General features: G+C 31.7%; 1 protein-coding gene across 1 annotated transcript in view; it reads right to left on the bottom strand.

Moving 5' to 3' along the window:
- LOC100570201 (irregular chiasm C-roughest protein) overlaps nucleotides 1-24,260 on the bottom strand; it is a 254,376-nt gene that overhangs the window by 31,336 nt on the left and 198,780 nt on the right. The window contains exons 9-10 of the mRNA XM_029491102.1: nucleotides 24,025-24,147; nucleotides 9,833-10,266 (exon numbers count right to left, since the gene is read on the bottom strand). Coding sequence (XP_029346962.1) covers nucleotides 9,833-10,266; nucleotides 24,025-24,147 — 557 coding nt within the window. The remainder of the gene's footprint in view (nucleotides 1-9,832; nucleotides 10,267-24,024; nucleotides 24,148-24,260) is intronic.

The following is a 24,260-nucleotide window of genomic DNA, read 5'->3' as shown; positions in this document are numbered from 1 at the left end:
AATAATATCACAAACTGGCCCAACCTATTGCAATTTACAACTGAACTATTGATACAGTACTTTTAAAGTGATAATAATAATAATGATAATAATAATTGTATTTCACTTCAATGTCAGAAAATCCATTAGAGATTTAATAATAATTTATTGATTATACAATAGTATCTTGTGTGTTTGTTTCTGATGATTTGCTCAAATACTCATCATTCCAAGTGCAAGTTTCTACCGTTTTTTTTAGTTTGTTTTATAATGCTATCGCTACATCTATTCTAGTGGAGTATCTTTTATTATTACATTTTTTTTATTCGGTTATTTTTCAAACATAACATGTTCAAATGACAAGTCAAAATATAACTAGTCAATTATTGTTATTGTTTTTATACTTTGTAAATATACAATTTCACATGTTTTTGAGCATCGAGGAAGCATTAACTATTTATACGACACCACCAAAAGTTGCCATGTCAAATACGGTGAATAGGAAGTAAAACATTTGGACACATTAATTTGATTATTTTTTATTATTTATACTATAGGGCATTTTTCAAAATTATGTTTGTTAAATGGGGTGGATAAAAAAATCGTCACAAGAAATTAGCACTGGTTCATTATTCTTTCATCTTTTGGTTATTGAAAGTGTGACAATAATTTTTTTTCATGTACCTACCTATATTAACATTGTACCGTGTTGTAATTTTTTTTGTATTGTTGGAGATTTTTTTAAACTTAAATATGTTCAACTGCCAAGAAAACATGTGAAACGTTTGGATTTATTATAAGAACAGAATTCGCCAAGTCGAGTGAAATTCAGAATTTGCAAATATTTTTTTTAATATTCTGGTAAGCCACAAATCAAACTTAACAGGACAACCGTGGTTTAATAATAATCAAAGTATAAGCATTAACTATAGTAAGTTAGAGTTCACTAACAAATAATTTTTTTTTTGTCACATTGCAATGTCAGAGTTTAAAATAAAAAATAAAACAATAAATACTTCTGGACATAATAATTGTTAGAAGACTTGTGTTATTAATAGTTCATCACACACTCGTTTTTTGAGGGGGTTTGCAATAGGTCATAATATATTAATGAAGTATTGAGAAAAATTTAAATTTTAAATCTTTGATATTATATATTTTAAATATTACTTCAAAGTAACTTACAAGTGCAGGTTCCATGTCAGTACCATAGTTATTTTTGCTGTGAAATTATTATGATATGACATAGAAAAACGGCTTTGTGCGGAAAACAACCACTAAAGCTTCATTCGTAGTATCGAGAAACCCAAATTTATGAACAATAAATAAAACAAGTTAAATTGATTTTTTCTCCTTATTAACTTTAAACTTTTAGAGTTGTATAATAAATTAATATATATCATAATAGGTAATAACTATTTGTTAACAATTAACTCAGTTATAACTGAACTTTAAACGTCAAATCAACAAACAACCAACATAATAATAATTGTTACTAACTCAAGTAAATTTATTTTGACTACCTAACTCGATTGTAAACGTTTGTCGTTTGATAATAATGATAATATAATAATAGCTCCGAGTATAATATAATATATTATAATAAAGACTGTTTTTTTTTCGTGAGTATGACGACTGAAAATCGAATCAAACCGTTTAAAAATGTAAAATATTATTACCTATATACTCCACGACTCGCGTTTAATAGTTTTTTTTTTTTTATAATAAAATTATTCTTGTGAACATAAAGTATAATATTTTGTCTACGACTCGTATAATAACTCCACTGTGGAATTATAATATTTGATTAAATCGTCGACGTATCAATAACTCCATAGGTATATTTTTATTAATTAATTATTATACTCTCGTTCCAATTCAGAATGTCCGAATCATCAATTTGCTCGATTTGTATAGTATAGCGTGTACGATATTAATATTATACAACGAATTAAAAATATATATTATTATCTCGATGGTATGACTATATATATAACGTTTTCTACGATGAGTAAATTTGACCATGGCGATTGTTCTCGAGTGTGGTTGGAAGCGATGTGTATTTTAGTTCTATTTAAGCGCAGTAAAACTATCACAACGATTCGATTTCAACTGTGTGGTAAAAAACATTCGACGCAGATCATAGTCTATTACGCATGTTTAATATTAAATTATTACCTATATAATATTATATTAATTGCAATCCATTGGTTGTTGTGCTGGGGGATTTTTGTTTAATCCAGAGAAATCGACGATATTTTTCCAATAATATATTATAATAATATGGTATTATTGTCGTGGGCAACTTTGACGACGCACGACGTTTTAAAATTTTAAAACATGTGAGATTTAATCATCAGTCTAAAAAAAATATCTCACAAGCGTGATGTTGGGGATGGTCTCAATATATATAGTATTATTTGATGGTTGGTTTTTGTTCAATGTTAGAACCCGTGGTTAACGCAGTTTGGGTTTTGTTATATTGTATCAAGTCTAATGTGATTGTAAAACTAAAATATTTTATTATTTATAAAGACAATAATATTTTTGAGAAACTGATAAATCCATTTTCGAATTATGGTCAGTATTTATTATAAAAAAGACAATTATTATTCCTTACTTTTTTTACGACCTTATAACGACTCTGATGATAGTTACGCACTATTATTCGGAAAACTCTACGGTTAGGTCAGTACCATTAACTAGAAAATATTGTTTACTTGAAATTACGTAACTTGTGTTTTTCATCGAAAACCACTTAACTAGAACGTCGAGTAATCAGACTGTTTTCCGTAGGTGTGTTACTGCACTCAATAAATTCGGGTGTATATAATAACGTGTCATTTTTAATAACACCTATTTTTTTTTCAAATCAAAATAAATGTTAAAACTTTCAGAAATTCGTTTAATATTATTATGACGTCTTTCTCTCGATTTCCGCAATAATAACGTCATGGCTGCAAGTGCATATACCTACTTAAAAATAAGTCAATCGAATTAAACACATTATTTTTACAGAATTAATTGGACCACTGCACTGTACTGGTCACGGCTGGTGAGAATGTAGGTGTAATTTAGTCTGCCTTATTTATGGGTTACAGCCCTCGAAAAAAAATAACTACCCTCAAAATAAATAAAACAACCTACCTACCTACACAAAACACACACAGACGTATATAGTACCTACTAATTAAGTGGACGTCACGCGTCAATATTTAATATTATTATTTTTTGTCGAAACGACGATTAAATATTATTACGGTCACGGCGGTGTTGTTCCAGACTTTTGAACGTGGTTGGAGAAGACGTATAGACTCAATATCGTATTGATGATAAATATTGTCTTATTATATTATGTACCTACCTACTAGCTATCGCGCGACGCCTACGAAGTTGGCAATATTAATCGCCAAGAATGTATAAGTTTAATATCAACAGGGAAAATTGAAAACCGAAACAACCCACATTTTCCTAGGTCAGAATATATGGATGGAATGCCCGCAGAAAACCCACCCAGAAACGATTTATCGAGTTCTCGAAATAATTAGGTACCAAACCAACAATAATTATAACCCGCGCAATCCTACGACCGTCTGCGAACGTCAGAGTTCTGAATTTGGCCCGCCCGAGTCGTCCCTCAGGAGTGTGCGTGTGTACAATATATGTCATCGAGTGTACGCCATGTTGTCCTACACGCATGAACTCTTAATCATATTATTTCTGGACGGACGAGAAACCACGCGAGAGCGCTTAAGCGATATAATAAGTAACGACGTACAATATAATATAATATTATAAAATACATTAAGAAGAAAAACAATTCGTGATATTTGTGAAATTATTGTAGCCTTGTTTACAATAATCCTCGAGCAAGTTACAGTAGAATGTAATTTTCAAAAAAAAAAAAAAACACCAAACACAATAAATTGTACGACGTATAGCATCGCAGAGGACTGTGGACTTTTTACTATCTGCGTGGGAAAAGTAATCGCCATACGCAGAGCGAGCAATGGAATTAACATTTTTTTTTTTTTATAGAAATGACAAACTCGTGGAACGACAAAAATATTCTATAACATTATACAACACAAGAAGAAACGCAGACAATATCATTTGAATGACAGGCCATTATAATATGACTCGGGCCTTAATTATTATAAAATGTTGCATATATATGTTAGGGGGTCCCCTGTATAGAAGAGTTAAATGAGTAAGAATGAATAAGAATTAATGTTGATTGACGCAAACTGTTAAAAATATCTTAAAGCTTAAAGCAATAAAAAGAACAAAACAATTATTATTTAAAAACGCCAAGAAATAAAACGATGCAAATTTTCAAGTTTCAAATTTGAACACATTGTTACACACGATTCACATTTTGTGTTGAGAAATCAGTACCTCACACTATTCCACTAAGCTATAAAATAAAATACATTTCGCCACAAATTCGCAGACCTGTATCAATACATATAGTGGTATTAATAATATTATTATGTGTCCGGATCGTACAGAGTCGGTGGTCTACGATTTTTTGTCGTTACTTTAACTACCTATACCTATGTACAATAATATATAATATATTATTATGTATAGGTACACTAATACATATGTTGCCCAACCCTTCGGACAAACGGAACGCGTGCGACTTAACCCCATTTCGCTGCTTTTAGTACTTACAGGAGACAACTTAATGATCGCGGTGGAGTGTTGAGTGGTGTGGAAACGAATATTTCTCAACATCGCTGACGTTTCGTTAATCATTCTACATGCCATAGCTTGATTAATTGTTATAGCTCGTTATTGTTATTATAGGTACATAATAACACTGCGATTTTCAGTTGTTATACCTACTCCACAGTCCAATATGGCGGTGCGGGGAAAACCCAGGAAATACCCCGCTTCTCCGTCCACTAGAAAACGGTAGCAACATGTTCGTTGTACTTGATAATTATAATTTATATTGTTATATTATAATATAGGTACGTTTTATACTATTATACAGTTTATAATCGTATCACAATACGAACAGAGACTACGTTTTTTTACCGTATCGACTCGTTAACAAAACCAGCACCACACACACACACACACACACGCACACAAACACGTGTATCTACATATTTTATTTCATTTTACATTCTTAATTGTTGGGGTTATGTTATTTAGGTACGAAATGTCGAAATGTATAATAAAACAACGATGTTGCGTGTTGGGCTTGAACTACATATATGTTATATTGTTATAACCAGAGTATGAACAATCATAACGCCCGTCGTCACAATAACTCAAAATGTATACCTACCTACCTATTATACAGGGTGATTCACCAAGTATGTACAACTCCACTTTGTCCATTAATAACGATTTATATGCATCCCGATTTTTGGTGTTTGTAAGTAGTTGTCCATAATATATAAGGAGCCTATTATTTTCAACAGTGCATTCTCATTTAATGTATGCAAGAGGTTAAATTAGTAACCTATTATTAATGCTTATAAATTTAGGCTTACTATGCATTATTTATGATACTCTATTTAATTGTTGGTCATTGTACATTTATTCAGCATTTAATACAAATTAACTTTTGATAATCTAATCTAAATTAAGTGTTTACATAGCACTAAGAATTTATTTTAATGTAAAGGTTTAAAAACAAACATTTAATTTAGTATTATTAAATCTTATTTTACAAAGCTTTCAAATTCAACTCAACTTCAACGTTATAGAAGTTTTAACATTGGAAAATGCTATGTGGGGGGAGTGTCCTATAACGATACAAACTTATTTTTCTTCAAATGAAAACTAACCCTTTTTAATCTAAATTGTTTGACAGATTTATTTTGGAAACGTTGATGCATCTAAATCAAAATTGTAACCACTAGTTTCTGAGTAATTAAAATGTATTCACTAAGTATTATATTATAATAGTCCTCAAAAATAGTTTAAAAAAATATAAAACGGATGTGATGTTAAATCCCCTTTTCGTTATACTCACACAATATTTATAATTAATTATAAAATGTTGATGGATTGCTTATTAATTACTGCATGTTTCAAATAATCATAGTTCCATAGTACTTTCCAAACTTACTATCATAGATTTATATTTCATTTATTCCTTATATACAAAGTTAATTATGTAATTCAAAACTATTCTAACTATTAAATATCTTCTGATGTACAATTTCTAAGAAAAATATGAGATTTTCATTTGAAAAAAGTATTTTGGTGTCACCAAGATCAGAAAACTCCTGAAATGGGATTAAACAAATCTATGTACCTATTTGTAAATATGGTTCATTAGTAAACTTGAAAATTCCAAAATGCAGAATTCATTATTAAAGAAAAAAGTGGGTGGGTACGATTGGTGAATCAACGTGTATAATATACACACTCGCTTATTTATACATTAGTTTACGTCATAAATTATTATATGTTGGTATTAAATGGTCGGGATAAAATCGATTCGAATAATATTTCAAGTCTTACGCAAATGCCAATACATTTTAGTGAACTGCCACCAGGTCCTGACCACTCTGAATGTAATAATAAAATAAAAGTTACTATGTTACAGACCTACAGTGACATTATTATTATATGTTAGGTTAATGACTCAAATAACGAACTCGAGTTAGGTACGTTGAATCAACGTTTAAAAATGTTAATTCATGCCTTCATAATAGTATAATATTTAACTCTAAAAGCTTAAAGTTATAATATGCAGATCAATTTAATCGACTAGGTTAATTATTATTTTTAATTCCCGCCCCATGACACACATAAACACATATAGTGATTACTAATTGTGCACATGTAATAACCACAACTAGATATTTTTGTTAAAAACTGTAAAAAAAAAAAAAACTATTCCTCATTCTTATTGATCATTAGCTGTAATGGCGTAAGCCACTACTAGTTTTTTTTACAACGTCATCAAACAGAAAATAATCAACTAATTGGTTTCAGTTATTAATTGTTTTAATAATACGTATAGGTATGAACACGATTTTCACTCGACGTATTATTTTCTAATTGATTGGAAAAACTAAGTTATTAAAACTGATAATTCAAAAGCCGATTAGAAAACCACATATAACTAAGTAAAAAATGTAAAAACAAAATTATTGTACTTGGCTTTAATGTTTACCTTATATAATATATTTTGTTAACCAGTTAATGCCCAACTTTGCGTCTTTGCATATAAAATAGATACCTAGTAGCATCTGCTATGCACCATAATATAATTTCCAAAAACGAGACAGAATTCGATTATTGGCACACACGGGCCCCCAATTAAATTGGTGCACTAAAAGGGGATAAGCGCCTAAACCACGCTTCCCAAAACGGTTTACATTAAAAAAAAAACCACATTAGTCGAATTTACGGTAAAATGTGCATCGCTTTAACGGCGAGGCATATAACAATAATAATATAATTTTAAATATAATATTATACGTGTAGACATGATGCGTGTTTGTGGGTAAACGGGCCGGTGTAATTTCGTCAAACGTTATTGGGATACTTAATATTATTATTATTGTTTCAAAATACAATACGATATTATATTGCTGTTAATTATTTCAATTTGAAGACTTGCAAAGCATGTTTAATTATTACGTTTGCCGTAATCGAACAGTTCGAAGAAGTCGAAACGATACTGTAGAGATGAGTGCGTATTACCTAATATACATAATTAATTAACGCGACTATCGGGATAGACTGACCGAAATGATATTACTATATTATACTATAATAGTATAATTTAACTACTAATTCGGATTAATACCTAACCGCCGCAAGACGACAATTAATATTTAATAATATTATAAAGAGGTAAAGTTTATACTTTGTTTAATACTACATAATACAATCAATTTCTAGACGATGGAGATATTAGCCGATAATAACTAATTTCGTGGCAAGGCGATTGTCCATCCGTACGTATTTGAGCGGATGTCTGCGAACAACCAGATAGCTGCCCTGCACTGAAGGTATTATACCAGTTATACCTCATCATACACCCATTGTAACATTATCTCTGTCGTAGATTTAGTTTTCTCGTTCTAAATCTTTCAATAGAATGGTACATTAGTATATAGGAAATAATGTATGACTATTGGCTAGGTATAATGAACGAACAACCGCGTTTGGAACAAAAGGCGAGTTGAGTGATGCGAAATCCTCTACGACGACGATCTCACTTAATATTAACGACTGACCACATAGTTTAAAATAAATACTATAACGAAAATAAAATCACAACGTCCCGTATAAAATATTGTACCCACAGAAAATACGGGCATTTTGTCCAAATTTTAAATCATAAAATTATAGCACGAGATAACCTTTATATAATAGAACTAATTGCACGACGTCTCGCCGGAGGTTAAATGTAATATATTCGATTAGCAGCGAAAAACCAAATATTTAAAACATATTATGTAAAAAAAAAGCTCGAAACCGTTAAGCTTCAAGAGATTCTGATCGAATGCAACATAGCAATGAATATGTTCGGTTATGAGATAAAATCTGCAGTTTAATCGTGCGATAGTTAACCTATAGATTTATACTGTCTGTTGGTTGGAGAAAACACGTTATAGGTATCTATGTAGATTTTCCAAAAATACTTCTCATAATATATGATAAATAGGACAAAATCTCCGATACAACTACTACAGCTACAGTAGGTCATAAAGATTACTTAAATAGGGCGATTAAAAGGATTGACTGTAGCGTATAACCTATCCTATGGGGACAAGGGGTATGTATAGGTATGCGTTCTATAGGTATGTGGTATGTCAAATTTCAGGACCTTATTGTCAATGATGACGTGTGCAGATATGTAAATGAATATTAGTCTGTGGAAACTATTAATTATTATTAGGTATCATGACGTAATTATAGCTGTCTTACAGTACCATTTAAATAATATTATCATCGTCATCGTACACGCATGCACATTGCACATGTCACCATTTCACCAACAACTCAACAAACTTGTGTTTTGTCGATCTTTGCATGGCAATAAATACTCTTCAATGAGAAAGAATTGATCTTATATGTTAGATTTCAATTTTTCTATTTTAAATCTTAAACAAAATAATTTTATCTTAATTCTAGTACTATATAATATGTATTAGCAGTTATTTTATATTTGATTTTAGCTAGCACTATTTCCAAATTGTTTCTATTAGGTATATTTATAATAATATTTTGTTGTAGATAGGTGACACACCCACATAAAAGCCGTCGAAGGCTACTAGGGGGTGGGGATGCTTTGCCTCCCACCCGGGACTTTTTGGTATAAATTTGTTCACCTAACCAAATAAATAAGATTGAAATTGCGCCTATATGGGTTTTAGTGTACTTCATTTCACGTCTCACGGTGGTTAAGGATTAGTCGGTGTACCTAGGTTTGTGGTCAAATCTGACAGAGATAGGTAATCCACCTGTAGTGGAGTGGATATAGTGCTTGTGTGTTTTGGTTATAATATAACTCCACGAGCAAATTGGTTTAGGAATGTACCTTCGCCAAGGAAAAAACGAACATCAATAATAAACGAGCATTTAAAAAAAAAAAAGGAGAATTTATCGCCCCGTTGTGTATTTTTCTAAACAAAACAAAATTATAATTTCATATAATAAATTCGAAGACAAAATTTTAATCATATCAAATGATATTCGAGCCCCCTTTAGGGGATGGGCGGATTTCTTGTACGAAAAGCACCCCATAATATCTACGAGATTCTTTTAACAGCTGCGAAAACCGAATTCGGTGTACACATTACACAAGCTACCTATACATATCATTATAATGCCTAGAGTAGGACGTAATAATATGATGAGCACTCACGGCGAGATGGTTGTTGGTGTATCTAACGTAGTTGAGCGGGTCCGCGTAGTCGCCGATGGCTGCACCGTTGGCCAGCGGGTGGTGCATGACGTTGTGTGGGTGCATGTGCCCCAGATAACCAGCTGCTGTGGCGTACCGGGGGTCGACTGGAACCGGGCCGGCCAAGGGAATGCCGCCTCCGCTGCGGGGCAGGGTCGTCTGACTGCCGCCGCCGCTCTTTGGGGTAGCGGACCGCGGGTGCTGGTCGTCGACCGCGGTCGCGGTTGTGGTAACCGTCAACGAGTCCGCGCCGTAGTCGATCTTGTACCGGTAGTTGCTCAGCGACGACCCGGTGCCCGTCTCCATTTTGATGTCCGACACGTTGGATGACGCATCAGATTCCCTGGCCGCGGCATTCTGCTTGTTTTCCACGTCCGACTCTCCGTTGAAATCGGCTGAAAACCATAGTAAAGTTTATCACGATTTGTTTATAATAACATTGTAAATTATAATATTATACATTGGTTATATATTATAATATATGTCTTAGTTGTCGGAAAATCCATACATTTAAATGTACATTAGATACCGGCGATTAGATGACATTTATTAGATGAACAAAAGGTTAGTCTACTAAAACTAGTTCAGTAAATTTACGCTTTGTTCATAATTTATTAAAAAAAAAACAATTTATTTTCGATATTCTATCCAAGTATTAAGTTTAATTTTATGACAGGTATCTGGTGATATGACTATAGTTTTTTGTACCATATAATACGTATTTTATTAAAAGAAAACTTAACAATACTTTTTTGTTTAAAAAAAGTATATATATTATAGTACCTATAAATATTATATACATATTATATAGCATACTATATAACGACATCATTTTTTCTATATCAATTGCATTAGAGGTATTGGAATTGGAACAATCGTAGTAGGTGGTCGAACTATTATTTTTATTAAACCATAAAGAACATTATTATACCTGAAGTTGATGGACGCACAATAGGTCACAAAATGTCCAATCATATAACAATATATTATATTGTCGGATGTTTCTGCGTCTATACCTTTATATGTTTTAATTGAATTGGTCATGGGATTAGTGTAGATTCCTATTTCCTACACCGGCGGTATATGTATATAATATAGTATACCCGATATAATAAAATAAATAACGCGTTTTTTTACGATTTTTATTCAAGCAATATATTATTATTATACACGCTTAAGTTTCGAATTCTGAAATCGATCCCAGAGATGAGTAAAAATTTAAAAGCAATTGAAATTTATTTTTATTTGTATACAAATAGAGATACCTCTCAGAAGTATTTTTGACTAGTATGCCGTATGGGTGTATTACGCATGGTTAGTTACGAATTCGAGTGGTGTGGTGTGGTTATTTGAAGGGGTTTCTTGGAGTGGACAATTCTAGGGATAATAAGAGGTAGTGCTGCAGCTTCGGATAAGTCACGAAATATTATTTTCATTATTTGCTTTAAATTATAATATTTACATAATATTTGAATAGCTATATATTATATTATATGAGTATACTATTATATTGTAGTCGTTCGGTCATAATACTATTATTATTACAATTTGTGGTCTCGTCGCTGATAAAATAAAGCATTGCACCGTATTGAACTTTGTGTGCAATATAATGATGTTGACTGCCGAGACTCACGAGTCGAATATATAGATTATTACAATAGACGTCACTGCAGCAGGATCAAGCACGAATAGACTTGGCGGCGACTTGACTTTCGACCACGTACTTATTCGTATTTCATATTACCGTATAAATTATTATTATTATTATTTTCATTATTACGTACATGATGTAAGTATATACGGAGTCATTCGCCAAGCATGCTTATATAGGTACGCCCTTTTTTCCAATTAAATAATAAATTTATTCAAATTCTGGGTTTTGGAATTTTTAAGTTGACCTTATTTCCAAATACTTATATTTTATACACTGACTCTTTCTACATTTTTTTAAATATTTATTAATGATCTTCCTCTAGTCATCGATAGTTCTAAAATAATTTTATTATTTGCTGATTATGTAAAATAACATACATAAATTATTTAGAAAATGTTTAATATATGTATATTTTTAAAAAGAATCTCTTTTGTGATAAATATTTCTATATTTAAGGACTACTGTCACCTAACTCTGGATTATATTGGTCTTGATTCCCTTTTCTTTAAACACAGTTAACTGGTACTATGTTTATCTTTGATCTTGTTAACTATAATTTTGTGTGTCCCTAGTTACAGAGTAAACTCGATTATATGACGATTATACCATTATTATTTGACGGAGTTGGGTATAGTAATTTATTTGATTAGTTTTTTTGGCCCTTCTAATATTACGTAAGCAATGTTTTTTAATTTTTTTCACCATACCACACACCATTCTTAAAAAAAAAATACATTCTTTTTGTAACACCCCGCCAATCGCCATCACGCACTTTGGTTTATTTTCAGTGATATAAAAAAAATGAGATACGCAGACGACCATCGCTTTTGATCTAGACGAAAACTACTGTATAATCAACAACAAAATAAATTGTATACTGCGGTTTCTGTATTATATACTCGACTTTGTGCACATAATATATAGTTGTAAAAATAGATGAGTAGATGTAAAAATGTTAACTGTTAACTTTGTTATGAAGTTAAATGAAGTTTAAGTTTAAGTTTAGGTATACAATTAACTTGGATGATCCCGTGTACCAATATCTGAAAATAATTGTTTGAGAATTTCAGAAGAGAATAAAATCATTTTTTGTTGGGGTTAATGTTTACCTAACTGCCCAAAATACTATGGTCAGATAACGAGGGTTAATTACAACGATACCTATAATATTATGTTTGAAAGTATGATAAACATTTTTTTTTCTATAGGTCAACCGAGTTGCCGCATAACGAGGTTTGAAAATCTCACGAGAACAAAATATGTATAGTATACTTTGCTCTCAATACAATATAATTTTTTTCTCCACCGATTAGAATATTATAAACATACTATAAGTATGTGTATCTATGTATTTACGCAAAAAAATCAATTCACTTAAGGGGCACGTTATATACATATTATTTGTATTATATGTATTCACCTATTATAGTGCAGTATAATACGTACCGTCAACGGATTTTTTGGTTCGCTTCGGTGGTTTTCAAAATTACAAGTGTATGTAATATGTATGTACCTACTATTTATGTATACTATATTATAAATATTATAATTATTATCATGTTCCGCCTTTAGGTAAAATATAATATAATATATATATAGATATAGATAAATCTTATAAATAGTTATAAGATCATGACAATACACAATAAGTAAATTTGATAAGAGTATGTGAGGTTCTACACAAAAACCGAAAAATATAGTAAACATAATACATATTATGCAAGATAAGTTAATATAAAAGGTAGCCATCCAATGATATAGACGATACTAGCAGAAGTATTATCTATTAATTGTTATACATTTATAATAATATGAATATCGTTTAAGTACGCAATATTCAATTTATTCAAAATAAGTAACGTCTTTTCGAACAGTGCAATATTTATGTAGAGAGTTATTTTGTTAATGTGAACGACTGTTGAGTTTTAAAATTATTTATATATATATTTTTTAACTAAATTGCAATAATTATTCCCAACAATTGCCTTAACATCATATAGGTAGATATATTATATTAGAGCTGCACTATACATTATATGTACCTGTACATACTATTAGATTACAATATTATATACCTAGTTATATATATGTCATTTTTTTTCTTAAGATACATACAATCTGCAAATAATATGTTGTGCTGTAAAGTACAAGTGATTAAATATTATACCTAGAATACATTTTAAATGGACGAGAGGAGAAAGAGACCAGTTGGCTTACTCCGTGCGATGAATATGTTTATTATTTTGGGACGGAGAAGAAATCATCTTGAAATGTATTTACATATTACCATTGTCGTGTTAGACGCCTATTCGATACGTTAGGAACGTTTTGAGAAGAAACAGAGAGCTGAAACTAATTGTTTCGTGTGCAGAAGAGGCTTGTTTATAGAACTTGTATGTAGAGCCTTTGCGTGGTGTATTTTGAGCGTGCATGTTTAGCAGTTTCTTTAACGGTTAGTATTTTAAGACCTCTGTACAATAATATGCATCGTTTCATTGTACACGTAAAACGCAGCTTTTAATATTTTTTCTTAGAGCTATCTCAACCAACTGAATTGTATTTAAATTAGACGTTTCAGCAGTACCTACCCTATATAATTGAATTCCATGAGGCCAGACCGGTTTAATTGGAAAATTTGTAGACATTTATTTTCTCATACGTTTGCGTCAGTTTTGAATTTTTTGAGGGGCGGTTTAAGAGGAGATTAAATCCCAATTGGGTCTATGTTTTATAGTAGGTACTACATTTGGATTGTATATTATGCATTAGCCCAAGTTGATCGACGGGCACGAGTAAAGACTAAGACGTATTTCTTTGAATTTTCCTTCGGAATATTGGAATATATTATTAAAAGAAACCAGTGCAGATGTATCTCTGATCCGTAAAGTAAACGTAGTCGTGTGAACTGAATTTATAAATATTTTGTATATTTTTGCACGTAATTTCAAATACCATAACGAAAACTTGTCATCAAAATATTTTTATTTTAAGCCTTTTGAAATGTTCACAGAGTTAGTATTTGAATTAAATTTAAATTAAATTTATACTTTATAGTTCGCAAATACTGAAATAATATAGTTCTATGAAATATGATTTGAAACCACATGTGGTGATGAGAATCGAGAAGTTTTGATGTTGTCCAATAACTTATACTTGGTGTAAATATTATCTAGTATAATAATAATAATAATAATGTAATATTCAAACTGTACCTATACCTATTATACATAAAAAAATATAGCACAAGTTCTCAATATAATATTATTAACCTATATTTTTTTTATAAATTTCAATGATCTTTGCTTACATGTTTATTTTCCTTTCCTAAGTACCCGATTTGAGAGGGTACTTGCAGGAGTACATAGCTGGTATAACGTATGACATGATATTATATACATAAATGATACTTCGCAGAACGACGTAAACACGGCGGCGACAAATCGATTTATATTTCAAAATATACTTTGACATCGCACCATGGTGACATTTTACACTTACGTCCTTGTCAGTCCTCGACAGTTGAACATAATCTTGTAAGCCCAAACTGCTAGAAAAACTCGATGGTGCTGTGGTGAACACTTTTTTAAATGATATAAAGATAAAAAGACGGATAACTGATAATATTGAGTATTCTTTTGCTGCGGTTTCACGCGGGTCACCTGATGAAATGTTTTGCATTTTCACGCAAAGACCGACCGATACGAGTGCGATCGGGTCCTATTATTATCCTATAGTGCCCACCCGGGTGTCGACAGCCTCGCAATCGGACCATACATCTTCGAACACCTTGGATTGAAATGTCTACCGAGGGATCCCGCATAAATATGAACCGACGGCGGGAGGGAGCAAAGTCAAAAGTCTTTGAAGATACGGCACTTTGTTTTTATTATTACAAGTGATAAAACAATTGGCATTAACTAAAATAGCGGGGGATGTATTGCCCCCCGGAATCCCCGGCAGTACCCTTCGGCTTCGACGCGTATATATATCATTGGCGTAGTCAAGGTCACCGGGGGGGGGGGGGGGGGCTAAACAACCTAATATTAAATTAAATTTGGATCTTATAAAAATATTAAGAACATTTATAATGGTAAATTTTTTATTTTTTTAACTGTGAATTTTCAAACAACTATAAAATTAACATTTCCCACCTAAAGAAGTTTTCACTCGTCGTAAAATACATTTTTGCATCCCAAGAATGTTGCCACCCTAGTCCACCACAGCCTATATTTTGTCACATTCCCATAATCCACCACTGTAGTATAATAGTCGCGTGCGTGTAAATCAGTGGTTCGTATCGGGGTCGTCGTCGTCTGGGGTTGTTTTTGACTGATATTTCAAGTGCCTCCGTAAGTATATATCATATATGTGCTTACCTAATATGTACCTATACATGTACATATATAGTACTGCAGCTGCAGCTTATATGACTGTAGACGACGTCGACGGATAATGATCGCGTATGTTATGTATTTAGTATATAATAATATAATATGTACAATATGCGCGAGACAACAGCTATATACGACACGCGTGTATATGCACACACGTATATTGTAGTGTATTATTATTATTATGAATAGCTGCTATGCACGTACATACGCTTGGAGGGTAAAAGTGAAAGATCGGTTTTCTAGATAGACGCGAATAATAGTGTATAGTAAGCCAGCACTACCACCACCACCACCACCACCACCGTATCTATGTATAATACTATGCGTATTACCACGGTCGCGGTATATAGTTAGTAGTTCACGCCATTATCATAATAACAATAATAATATACATGTAGCCGGTGCCCGGTAGGGTGTCAAATGGAACCGTATAAGCGGCAACACGAAATAAAAGAAGACTTTTTTTGTTTATTATTATAGGTAGGTAGGTTACGTATACGGTTAGATATACGATCTTGTTCGCTTCCTCTGTAAGTACTTATAGGTATAATGATATTACTACATTAGGTACGAATTTGCATCAGCCACCCCAACTACAATGACTTAAACACTAAACACTCACTCCACTTACTCACAAAAATAATATTAGCCCCTGGATTATGTGCGTGACGATTAGGTATGGAAGATATATATGGGGCTGTGAAGTGAATGTATTATAAAATCTAAAAAGTAGATTTAAATTCCTAAAAACCAAAACCAAAACAGCAAAATTTGTTTTTGTTTCGGTCGCGAAGGCGTGGCGTCGAGAAAGTTACGTCTTAAATGAATTCAAAAATAAGTGTATAGTATTTTGGTACTGCGAACGAACAGTCATTTAATAGTTTAATCATAATATCAAAATACAGTGCACCACTTTACCGTTTGCTTTTAATACATAATATATCAGATGTCGCGTTATTTGATCGTAGCGGCGGCGAATTGAGCGTAATATACAGTTTATTTGACAGCAGCAACGAAATCTTCACTCAGAAAAATAAAAACATCGACAATACAAAACTTTGTAAGTTACGCTTTAAAATCCCCCTGTTCTCCTCCTCGTAAATGTGCGCCGGTGTACCCAGTATACTTAATAAACTTAAGTTACCCTCCTTGGTTGACCACCGTAGTTGCCCTCGTAATATTTCCTTGCCCTTAACGATTCATTAGGTAGGTACCTGTGTAATCGATTCTCTTTTCTCTCCATTCTATACCTTTAATTTTAAAGTTTGTTTACGCGGCTCTACTCATTAAAAAATTCAGTTTAAGTAGGTACCTCGTATTATTTTTCCCTCGGCTCAACCAATTATTTAATTGACAAACCACGAGGACCACGCCGCTCTTTCTTACAAAAATAATGTTATTATTGATACGTCTTATTAGTATAATAATATTTTAATTTAATTTCTTTAATTGCCATACTTTAATAAACGTTTAAAGTTTAATATTCCAATCGCTATATATATTATATATAAATATATAATATATATATATACATTGATTAAACTGACATAATTCACAATCTTGAACTGAAAGCTATAAAAAACTGACATTATATTCCCAAAATGATATCATTCTGACATTCTCCACCATGCCACTACTATACACGATACATTTTAGCTTCAAAAAATATTCGGTGAATTGTACTATAAAAATATTTCCGGTGTTCAGGAGCCGGTTTCGGTGATTTTTTCAGATGGCTTACTAAAAAAAAATCTCATCGTACGTCATAAATTATGATATTCAACTCGACGAGATGTCGAAAACCAACGATTCCCACGCCACCGGTCGTTATAATATCAGTCTATACGAGTTCCAAAGTTGATTTCGTAGAAAAAACTATACCGCGTTTTTGTGTGCGGTCTATACCTAAAGGTATCAGCCGAGGCCGGTTGCGGTATCTAAGTATAGGTAAGTTTGAATATTATGCTAATTGATATCGTTTGATTGCGCAACCTTTGAAATAACCGTATTTAATAAAACCGCGGGGCTGCTTAAAAATTTAATTAAGATTTATTTAGATGAAATATTTTGTAGCATGCATCGAAATCGTCGTCGATCATACGAGTAAGTCATAAACACTTACCTACATGATATTAATATACGTCGTCGAAATCGTCTATAACGATACATAGATACATTAATATACGTACATTAGTATCGAATTTTTTCCTGTTATTTTAATAATAATAACAACAACAAAAATATGTACTTATCACCATTTATGATTAAATATTGAATTTTAAATTTAAACAATAAATAATAAATATTAAATTGTATTATGTATTGTTATATTATTGGACAAGTGTAATATATTTTTAATTATTTGTTTTTTGAATTAAGTAAAATTTAATTTTAAATTGAGAATTTCTCTAAAAGTTAAGTTAAGGTTTTATCTTACTGAATTTAAATAGTTCAGTTCTGGTTATATGACATCACATTCTATGATGATATATCTATATATTATATGTACCTTAGTGTATTCCATCGTTGGAGTTGTGTGTACTACAATAATATTATATATGCCTTTTTATATTATAATATACTATTAAATCATATTATATTATATCATATAGTATAATGGTATATGGCGGTATAACTGGTACACGTTAATGTGAAATAATAACGGAACGGACGAATGCGGCGCGTGTGTTTTCGACATCTAATCTACCTATATAATAATATATTATAAACTTTGTGATTGCGACCGCAGACAATATTATATATTCGATATTAGCGACCTATCAGCGGCAGCCCGAAACCTGGTTACACTCTGCACTTATATACCTATGTATGTTGCAGACGTAGTTCACGATACCGCGGTTTATATTATAATAATAAATATTTTACGCATTATAAAATATGAAGCGAAAAAATTAAGGACAATAATAATTATATAGACTTTTGTTACTGACGATGTTACAACTTAGGTATTGTATTTTTAGTGTTAAATTAGAGTTCCCCTAACTCTGTGTACCCCCCCCCCCCCCCCCGTCTTCACATGTACACACACTTAGACGCAGATGCATCATTGACCCGTGATATAGACAAGTGATATTTCCCCCTAAAAATCATGGAACGAATGTACTTTTTATCCTTTGTATTGACGAAACCAGTGATGCTTAAGAAATCTTAAGTACACATAATATAAATTTGTTATGAATTTACAAGATAGATAATTGTACTTTTTTCAATTCCGTATCCCTAACTAATGTTTCAAGACTATTCAATATTTACGTTTTATTATTTTATGATCACCTTGGAAGGGAAATTTAAAAAGTGGGATGACGATCGATCTGAAGTTCACTTCTTAACAAATTCAAATATGCTTTCCGCTATTTTTTATCGCATTACTATGTATAGTACCTATTATCGATGAACAAAAGATGAGGATTTTTTCGTCGAAAAAACGGTTATTATCGAATACTAATTCAAAGTTACTTACAAGCGGTACACTTAGCGCTTATCCTTCGTACATTTCGTTCCATGTCAGTAAGTACCTACCACTGTTGATTGTTGCGTGATTACAAGATTATAAATAAAAACTGTTTCTGGTGGGAGAGTACCACTCAGGTTATAAAGTCATAGTTAACAAACTAAATGTATACACTTCATATAGAAGACAACATTTTCCATGTAGTAGCGTTTTTAAAAAAAAAAAAAGTTATTTAAGTTTTAAACACATAAAAATACCGGATTTAAAAACAACTTTTTTTCGGTAGTAATAGTACGAAAAAATAATAACGTCAAGGCTCAGCAAATTACCTATTGACCCATTGCCTTTATGTATCGCGTAAAGATTTCTCAACTATGGCTATATTATATTATAGCACGAGTGTTGGTTTTTCGAACGATATTCACAAATAATTAAAGCGTGCGTGTAACCTCTCAATATCATAGCAAGTCAACATTTTCGTCGCAACAGACGCTCGACCCTCGTGAATACTCTCGTGATTAGCTGAGATAATATTAATATACTTAGCATCACATATTATATTAATATGCATTTTGACATGTAAATGCGAACCTCGATAGGTATAGGTATCGTTAAATGGGAAACCGGAGATGAGAACCGACGGTTAGGTAGTTATAGAGTGTATACATTATTATATAGTCTTCGGAATTACAACATATGAAACTCGTGGTGGTATATACGACTTCTGTGGTTAATATTTTAGTTATAATGTATATTATTATAGGTACAACCTATATATATATATAATATGATATATTATATTATTAATTATTATAATAAATTAACAAAATAATAAAATATACGGTCAACATAAATTCCGGCCGACCGGAGTCCATCGATTTGTTAGAATTTCTATTATTAACCATAATATACTAGCCCCTAAGGGTCTAGGAATAAACTTCGGGAACCAGCAGGTAAACCGACTAACGTCGTTTGAGATTTCTGAGAAAAGAAAGGGAAAAAACCGTTTGTGATTGAACGCGTGTCAGGACACACGGGATCGCGAATCGGGGGGTAATGTATAATATATTATATACGATAACAGCACTTATATATTATAATATCGAGCACGAACGCGCATGAGCAGAACGTTTTAAAGTGTATTTACGATTTTTAAGTACTCATAAAACGTTAAATTATAAATTACATAAAAATATAATTATTATATTACGGGCAAACCGTTCGACAGTGGTTTTATGGCCCCGCTGCAGGTGGCATCACCGAATCTGAAAACCAATAAAGGTATTCACGTCGATCGATTGCAGGATTATACATACGATGATATCGCAATGATATTTTTTATTTAAGTATTATTGTATTTTCGATTATAATAATAATATATTATAATATCGTACCTACACGGCGATCCGATTTCGTTTTTACGATATAGAAAAATACATTATAATTCACGATTATAATATCGATAAAAAAATACTAAAACATTTAAAACCATTTCTAAATACGTCGTAGTTTATTTATGGTAATAATATTATAATGCGTACCTATAAAATAATAAATATAGAATCGTTTACAATTTTGTACGTCGATTGCGCGAATTTATTAAATTATTATTTCTCAATTTACAATGATATGCAGATATCAATAAATTTCCATATCTTAAATAATCGAAAATTCATAGCTGATAATCTTTAAGCCCACAAGTATGTAAGAGAGATTATAGGGAGGGGGTTTGTGCAGGGTGTGTTTAGCCCCTCCAGTTATAAAATCAGAACCCTCGTAATTTTTCTATTAGTTCTTATTTCGTCTATTATAATTTAATATGCACCTACAAAAGTATACAAAACCATTATAATATTATATAATATGATTATATTAGAATCACAGTATAATATATTAAACCTGTATTTTTTTTTTTTTGGTGGGTGTAGTTGCTCCTTTGAATGATTGGATGCTCGTCATAAGAATAATACAAAAATGTAGGGCTTTAACAACATCCCCCCCAATCGTTTCGTTGAAAATGCACCACCCCGAGTAGCTGATACCAGCTATACTTATATATTATGATTATTATGCAGTAAAATTGAATTCTGTCTATGAAATCAGTTGGATTTGAAACGCAGCCGCGACGTTTCAATCATTTGCGGTTGATCACTCGGTACAAACGTGCCAGCGCGCATAATATTACAATATAATTCCGGTCCCTGTAAGTTATATGATGGCGGCACATTGGTGTGATTCCGGAAACGGTTCGCAGGATATGTCGTGAAAACGACCGAACTTCACAAACAATCCGCAGATTTCGTAATAATTGTTTATTATTCAAACGTCCGTCGGTTAAAGTGTATTATTGCTCGGCGCCGAGTCAAGTCGAAACGAGAACTGCACACTTTTGGACGTTTCCGGCGAGTGACTGCAACGACTATGTGATAATAATAATATGGCCACATGCTGCATAATAATAATAATAATAATTTTATTAATTAGGAAATTTCGTGTTTCACTTTTTCTCGAATAACATATTATATGATTTTATAACACGGTATATACCTATTTCGACCGTTGGTCGTATTACCGACACGCGTGTTCGGTTTATTATAATAATATGAGCCCTCGCGCTCTTCGCTACTTTATGTAATAATATAATATTATTATGAACACAACGTCTTTGACGGAGATTAGTTTTAATTAAAATACAGACGCACGCCGTAGCCGCATAAATATTTTTACGATTATTGGACGGTAGGATGGATATAATAATATTATGTACCCATGTGAAGGCGGAGTCATTATAGCCACTGTTATTATATATATATATTATAAATGGTATGAAACTCAAATGTTTTACGAGGAAAACATAATGTAACTCGATAGTCATTTAATAGGTACTCCACATAAATAATATAAGAAATAAATAAAGCCATAAACATTATGGTAATATACACATTATACACACAAACATACACACACACACATAAACACATAATAGTTTTGCCGCTACTGTACCTATAATATAGTTTCGGCCATTAGAATGTCACGGTTACATCTTCGGGCTACTCGTTCGGGGTGTGTGTCTACTACTCTACTCTGTACCTTAGGTATATATGTATATACCTTAGGTATACTATGTTTATGTGCATGTATAATGAGTAAATGTGGTTAAAACCATGTTCGTATAATATCCGTTTAGGTGCGGGTAAAAGGACGCGCGTTGCGTAATGTAAAATTATTTCGTCCGGCCACTTTCGGTCTTCGTATTGGGATTTTACGCGTAAACTGCAAAGACCTATAACGTATATGGATACATTTTTTTTAAATGTTAACATTTGCAGTCTTTTTATTGAAAATCTACCAACGATTTTTGAAATAGGTTATCTTTTACGTAATTTGGGATCGTTATTTATTTATTTTTGAAAAAATATTATATTTTTATCGTTACAAGAGTTTATATTTTTTTTTTTTACTTTTTTTGAACGAATACGTAGGTGCATTAATTGTAATTTCATATTCTAAAATGTTATATTTTTCTGAGCATTGCAATGTCGAAAAGAATCGAAAATTAGTGATATATGAGTTTAAGTGGGCAGAGTAGTGGACTGACATTTTTCGGAGTATACGCTTGTAGTGTCACACTACTCAGCACGTTTAAAAATATAGAAAAAAATACTTGAATAAATATTGTATTATGTGTTTCAACTTATTACAAAATAACTATAAAATCGATTTTCAATTATTATTAAAAAATACGTCATTCTGCTTCGATTAAAAATGAATTCTGTCGTTTGAAAAAGTAATTGACTTATAACAGAAAAATTAGAAAACATGTTGTTTTGGAATGACTTTAAATTATTTACAAAAAAATGTTTCCAAAAATATGTTGGTACTTGTTGAGGGAAAATTTGTTTGAGGATCTTCAATAGAATATAACGCAATATAATATTATACACGGTGGTTCACTCGCTTTGCCCCTTCAATAAATAACATATATAAATATGCATACACCGATGCAGTTCAAATAGGATAACCGACCGGTCTAAACACGTATTTGTATAAGGAATGTGAGAAGCCTGTTTGATCGGGACATTCAGAAAAAGCATTACGCAGAACACTACATTATTAAATTATTACTATGTATTGCCGAGGCCTTTTCAGAAAAAAAGTATGCCCGCTGTGTACTCCATATCTGTTGGACAATGGTTAAAGTTTTGAAACAAAACGTTAGACAAAACTCATTCGTCTTAATCTCCACTCAACAAGTTAATAACGTGCCTTCATATTATGTACACCTGCTATATTAAACAAAATCACTTTGAATCTGTGGATCTTTTAATGAAAAAAAAAAATGCAAGTTCTGATAAACCAGAAAATATTGTGCACTTTATTACTTGTTATTTAAACGTTACCAACCAAGCTTAAACAAATCAATGACTGAAATCTGAATTCCTTAATAAAAAAAACCTCAAGCCCCGGTGTAATGCAATCGACACAGTTAAATCTGGCACGGTATGCTATAGTAATACTTAAAAATGTATATTTATAAAACTATTGTCTTAAATTTATTAGACTTAATCTACCTCGTCATAAATAGGTTCGCGTGAAAACAAGACATATTATATAATATTAAAATTGTACTCACATTTGGCTTTCTTATTTTTCTGAGATGTCGTACGTCGACAAAACCCGATGACTGAGAAAATCAAAATCATGACGATGATTCCGCCCACGGCACCAATGATTGACAAGATCAGCATAAAGTCTTCTGTAATGAAAATTTGAAATATAAATAACTAATAATGGTACCTATAACACATATTATATTATTTAAGTTCTCTATAATACACATGAATTTTGTCTAAGCTTGTGAATTTAAAA

Source organism: Acyrthosiphon pisum, chromosome X, assembly GCF_005508785.2.
Source record: "Acyrthosiphon pisum isolate AL4f chromosome X, pea_aphid_22Mar2018_4r6ur, whole genome shotgun sequence".
Classification (NCBI taxonomy): domain Eukaryota; kingdom Metazoa; phylum Arthropoda; class Insecta; order Hemiptera; family Aphididae; genus Acyrthosiphon; species Acyrthosiphon pisum.
The sequence above is the reverse complement of the archived record's forward strand: the minus strand, read 5'-3'. Positions and strand labels throughout refer to the sequence as shown.